The 6,060-nt window shown below is 39.9% G+C and overlaps 1 protein-coding gene across 2 annotated transcripts; it reads left to right on the top strand.

Moving 5' to 3' along the window:
• The first annotated feature begins 1,020 nt into the window (after positions 1-1,020).
• On the top strand, positions 1,021-3,923 carry LOC112556151. 2 transcript variants are annotated; one of them, XM_025224876.1, is made up of 5 exons: positions 1,021-1,510; positions 1,729-1,835; positions 2,509-2,592; positions 2,922-3,013; positions 3,298-3,923. In XM_025224876.1, the coding sequence occupies exons 1-5, from the start codon at positions 1,335-1,337 to the stop codon at positions 3,388-3,390; spliced, it is 552 nt and encodes a 183-aa protein (XP_025080661.1). In that variant the 5' UTR covers positions 1,021-1,334; the 3' UTR covers positions 3,391-3,923. The 2 variants fall into 2 exon arrangements, with proteins under 2 accessions (XP_025080661.1, XP_025080662.1); XM_025224877.1 differs by having other exon boundaries at positions 1,021-1,441.
• Positions 3,924-6,060: the final 2,137 nt, after the last annotated feature.

A 6,060-nucleotide genomic window follows, 5' to 3' on the forward strand; every position in this document is an offset into this window, starting at 1 on the left:
ATCCACAGCCTTTAAGGTGAACCTTCATTCTGACGTGGAGCAAGGCACCCGGGGTGACTGGTAAACAGCTTTGAGTCCACTTAGTCTTTGAAACTGCCTCTTGTTAAGGTGTGTTTGTGCCCAGTGACATTTCCTCTGGTGAATGAACCCACAAATCCCTGACACTTGTAAAACTAATGTTACATCCCAACCCATCATTTAAGCAGTGGCTTAGTATGGGATGGTTCTGATGTCTGGCTGTAATGGTTTTCTGTGTGTCTGTCTTATGTAGATGCCCGCCTGATGTTACTGAATCGGAATTGCATTTTATGCTTTTTTTCCAAAGTACAGTGATTTGTGGTGTAGGATACATCATTCGGTTACATTTTTTCCCTTTAAATGAGCCGAAGGCCTGATAAATAATATTTCAAATTCAGAAGTGTCTGTCTTTCTGTGTACCTGTCTTTGTGTTTGCTAGTTTATCTGTTTACCATGTCAATTTTAGGCATTACACACCATGATACAAATGTCTATACGGCCGCGGAGGATAACTACCAAAAAAATTGCACTTTGTAGAATGACAAGAAACAACTGCAGCAACAGTTTGAAACAGTTTTCTGATGAATCATAACAGCAGCAGTGAACAAAGTGTCGGACACTGAAGTCTCAACACCATCCTTGACCTCTTCCGATGAGGCTTGACTTTCCGAGTTGTCTTTCCTGTTGACCCCTCAAGTGCCGTGCATTTCACTCTCAAAGGAAACGCCACGTCAGCAAAATGATTAATTGCTTAATAAGAGCCTCCAACACCACAATACAGCAACATCCATTCAGCGGCTATCGCTGGGTAGATACCCGCTTCACTGCTGCGCGAGTTCCCGTAGTACTCTTTCCCTCCCTTCATTCTAAGGCTCGGTCTGGGGTCGAGTGTGACAGAGATTTAAAACTGTCCTGATGGCCAACTGACGAGAGCGAAGTGTCTTTGTACTTATAGAGTAACTGAGTCTTTACCTGCCAGAGACACACAAACACAGGGGTGGATAGGGTATGGGGACTGCACTGGAGGTTACTGAACTTTCACAGGTTCTTCCTTTTTATTATTGGAATGAACCTAAAGACCAGTAACTTGACATATATCAGAATTTAATGCTCTAACGCCTCTTGCCTAGCAACCATCCTCTCGGAAATAGTCCATAAAAGACACTTGTCAAAACTACTGTAGTCTGATAAGGACCAAGCCTCAACATACCTCTGAGTTTCTCCCATGTCCTGACTGCTGTGTAAGATACGAGCTGTGAGGTTACTAAGATGATATACAGCACAGTTTGTTTACAGCACGAGGGGAGTGTTCACTCATGACAGACACCTTTAAATACCGAGCCAATCTCCAGATCTTTCTGCGACAACGCCCTCAGGTGAAAAGCCTTTCTTCTCAGCCGCTCGTGCTGCTCCTCACAACCAGGTGTGTGGTTTGCAACGGTACCGAACAGGTTCATAATTACTACTATCAACAATTGCCTCAACATAAAAGGTATTAATTGTTTTCAATATACTTTATACATGCGTACTTAACCCACGAATTGTAAATTAAATATGTTAACTAAAAGCCTTGAAAATTTAGTGATTATTACAAGAGAGAGATAATGAAATAGAACTTCAGCTATTCGTGAACGCATGTTTCTATATTTTATTAAGACTATTTCTGTAGGACCTTCTAGTTGTTGATAATGTTATTAAATATCTTCCCAGGTATTCTGAAGCTTGCACTCTGGTAACAATGCCAATGAAACTGACTGTCGTCTGCTGTACCCTAACCCTTGTTTATCACATGACCTTAAGTACATCAGCTGCCGTGGGTAAGACTTCCGGTTCTATCTTAAATGCGCGAAGGTATTCGTCAAATATCTTTTTTTATTTTCAATAACATGGCTCTGCCATAATGATAATGTTAGCAATATTCCTCCACACATTCAGAGTTTCTGATATGATCATTGTCTCCCAGGCTTTGCACACACACACATGCAATGATTGTCCAGGGAAGTGTTTTTCTTTGTCTGGCATGCTAGTGTCATCGCTGGTTGCTTCGATTCAATTCCATGATTAAAAATCCTCCGAATAATTGTCTTCTTTTTTTTACCAGAAATCCTACCATCGTTTGAAATTCATGGAGAGTTCATCGGTCTATCAAATTTAAAACCGAGCCTTGCAGGTCATTTTTTTTAAAGATGATCTAATAAACTCACTCTTTTGTGAATTATCTGTTTTTAAGATGTAAAGAATCCTTACAGCTCTTTGGAATGGAATTGGGGTCTGTTAAATGCTTTTAACATACTGTGGTTGGGGCCAATGAAAAGAATTGATGTTTAAATGTGGTTCAGTCCTCCTCCCCCCCTCTCCATTCACTTTCCCCAGTCTTCTGATTCCCACCCCTTCCTCTCCCCACCCCCTAATCCCTTTTTAACTCCTCCTCACATTGTTCAGTAAACAGTCGTTGTCAAACAGGTGAAATTGTCCTTTTCTGTTCTCTAGTTCCGGGCAGCTCAGATGTGAAAGCAACTTCAAATATCACTGACTCCAGCTCTCCATCATCCTTGGACATCTACGCTATACCGAGTATGTTTCAGAATTTATTCCTTGGAACTTCATAGTATACATGAACGAAATAGCAACATGATAAGAAGCAGGATGGTGATGGCGTGGTTGCCGCATGGTTAGGTTTCTCTTACGGACGAAGTTGTTGTTGTTGCTGCTGTTAATTCGTCCTTTCTTTGCCTTTTGATTCTCCGTGGTAAAACATTATCTACTTACCCCTACCCCAGCTTCCTCCCCGTTCCCCGGAATGTGAGGCTCTAATAGCCACCTACATGCCGCCAGTTGATGTTGTTTAATTATTTACCTGACAGTAATTCATACACTAACAACTGATTCTCTAATCTTTACAGATCGTCCAAAGAAAGAATGCACCGACCATGGTGACTGCTACTGTACCACAGGCGTGTCCTTTTGCTACAATGGGGAATGTTTTTGTGTTTGGGTGAGTGAGGTTCCTGTACCGCATTGAATCTTCTCGTGGTTCTTATAATTAGTCACAATACATTCTAACATCATAATAAATATCTGTAGCAAACGACTTACCCTTTTACTACCAACAATGTATATTTACTGTAATATGTTGTAATGTACAATATTGTCAAGCTATCTATAACAATGACTAATCTCCACCAGGAACTGCTTGTGGCAATAGTGACATAGAAATACTAGCAGACGAAGACAATATTACAAGTCACGGCTGTTATTGGTGTCTGACTGTTGTTTCAGACCAACAAAGTGTTGTCAACATCCGATCTCAACGACACGGTGATTGCAAGTTTCTTGGACAACAATGCAAATCAGCAGCCGCCTCGGCAATGAGGCAGTGAACTCTGCTCATCGAAAAACGTGTACGTCACACACCTAACGGTCTCATTCACAGAAAAAAAACATGAATGCCGATGAAGTTCGTTATGGTTTCAATTCTCTCCGCTGCCCACACAGCAAGTGTTGCATCAAATATCTTCAGACGACTGGGACCTAGGGAAAGCTGTAATCATTCAACAGCAAATTTCTTTTTTTTTTTTTAATTTTAGCAAAGAAACAGCCTGGAATGTTCCAAATGTACTTGGTTATTGTACTATCAAGTAAAGACTTTGTCTTATTTGTTTGACATAAGTGCTTACTTTCTTTTTAATATATAAATATTCTTAAAAATCATTCTCACTCTTTCAAATGTTTTAATATGTTTAATAATATATTTACATAATATTGAAGCTAAATATTTAAAAAAAATCGTTGACTTCACAATATTGCTGGATGTTGTGACGATCTGTGCACTAGATAACGACGGAAAGCTGTGGGCTCGAATTTTTGTTAAAGGTTGTGAAGGCATTAAAGATCTACCTAAGGTTTCCCATGTGCTTTATCTGAGTGGATATGAGCATCATCAGTGAGTGAATAAATCATCAGTCAGTCTGTTAGTCAGGAAGAAAGTCAGAAAACACAATGAAGACACAGACCAGGACACTCCCAAACTGAACTTGCTTTACAAACTGGTTTGTAGAGATAAGAAGCCCGCAATGACCTTAAAAGGATTTGAGCAAGTTAATGACCCATGTCGACAATACATGCGAAATTCTTTTTTTTATATATAAATTTCAGAAAAAAACGCATTACTGGTAAACGACTCAACGTCTTGGCAACAAAAAACAAAAAACAAAAGAAAAAACAAAAAAAAAAAAAAAAGAAAAAGGAAAGGAAGAAAGGACAAAAACTAGATAAAAATCGAGTGCGATGGCTGTTCTCTAGGGATCACTGCAGCCAAAGCTTCTCTCTTCCATTTAAATGCCAGCAGAAAGCTGATGATAGATCATGTCCGCGAGGTCTGTAAATCAAATTCATGCGCGCCCAGTGCCTTTCTGCTCGCCCTCGATGAATATGCAGCTGCCAGGAAGATCTAATATTTGCGATTCCAGGAGAGGGTTTTGAACACAGCGAAAACATTCATGAAATTGTTTGCTAACCTAATCAGCACAAACACTAAAGATTGATAACTCGTGACTGTGAAATTCGAAGACCTCCTTTCTTCAATGTTGACTGGATTGCTTTTAAGATGGAGTTTATTTGTGTGCGCTGGAAAAAAAATGGCTTAGTGTTTTCATTTAGTTCTGTGTGTGTTTGTGTGTGGGTGCGTTTGTGTGTTAATGGGTGGGTGCGTTTGTGGGTGCGTTTGTGTGTGTGTGTGTGAGCGCGCGCGTTCGTAACAAAAAACTCCTCCCAGCTTCCATCCAAAATGGCGCGAACTAAGCTCATACAGCGATCATGTCAATGGACCGAAGGTCGTTGATTGCTTCAGTCTACAATGTCAGATGAAATGCAAAAGAGCATCGAGGACTCACAAACACTGATTACATCGGATCGAAGCACAACGATGCCAAGGACAGCGACATGGCACATGGTCCCGCCCTCAGACTTTGAGACATACCGCCAGGTAAATAACACTAAAGACATCGATAATTATTCTTGTCATTTATTTGTCGCTTGGAGTCTTGCACCACATCCTGCGGATAAAAAGCAGCAGAGTGCCAGACACTGCTGAAATACTGATTGCTTTGTATGTGAAGGGAGCAGAGTAATCAGGTAAGAGAGTTTACCGTTATTACCACTTACATTTAATGTGTGTATGCTTGTGTGTATATATACAATATATTCAACTGAGTGTACTTTGCTTGCACATTCATCCTGCTTACAATCTTAACTTCTTATGTCTCCATCCATTATTTCACCTCCCCTACATCTCGACAAACTTTGTGATAGAACGGATTTTCCCCATGGTACCCTTAGTTCTTTATAAAGCTACCCTCGCCTCTCGCCCAACATTTGGGATGGACAAATAATGTTGAGATAACAAATAGGTACTGTATCTACAATACCAGCAGAACTACAGGTTTAAATTATGAAAAAAAAATCAGTGTAAAAAAATACCATCAAAGCCAATGCATCTCAATCTCAGCATCAGTATATTGTAAATCTCCGTTCACCTTAAGTTAAATATTATCAGACTGATTACACTAAATACTCGCATACTCTTGGCCTCCATATTGTTCGACTTTATTCCTTGGGAAACACAGTACACGCTTGCTAACTCAATGATTAAACTATTCGCTGATCCAGTAGCATATATATATATAGCCGGAGGTATATTATGGGATCTTTATATACCTCGTTCTGCAGAACCCCAAACATAGTTTCAACTATGTAAACTGTAAAGTTAAAATGAACTTACACAAACACGAGGTTTTAAAAGATACAGCTATTTGTGAGTTTTATTAGATTACTTGTTTGAGCTCAAAGATTTTTTTAGTTGGTTTTTTCCCTGGCTTCAGAATAAATCCCATTCTAGTACTGCTTAACTCCCCTTTTTCCGAGCAGAAGCGAACTTCTGACCTGCAAAGAATTTCGGGAGAGGAACAGTTTTAAGATGTCCCCGTGCAAACTCTACGCTAGAGGCATTATAGACAACATTTCTTACCTGAACATCATCGCCAC

Source organism: Pomacea canaliculata, linkage group LG2 (genome assembly GCF_003073045.1).
Source record: "Pomacea canaliculata isolate SZHN2017 linkage group LG2, ASM307304v1, whole genome shotgun sequence".
NCBI lineage: Eukaryota > Metazoa > Mollusca > Gastropoda > Architaenioglossa > Ampullariidae > Pomacea > Pomacea canaliculata.

Excerpts from the sequence above, each read along its gene's own strand:
- LOC112556151 (XM_025224876.1), top strand. The coding sequence starts at position 1,335 with ATGACAGACACCTTTAAATACCGAGCCAATCTCCAGATCTTTCTGCGA. Across the intron at positions 1,511-1,728 it reads CAATTGCCTCAACATAAAAG|GTATTCTGAAGCTTGCACTC; the intron begins GTATTAATTGTT and ends ATATCTTCCCAG. Across the intron at positions 2,593-2,921 it reads GGACATCTACGCTATACCGA|ATCGTCCAAAGAAAGAATGC; the intron begins GTATGTTTCAGA and ends TAATCTTTACAG.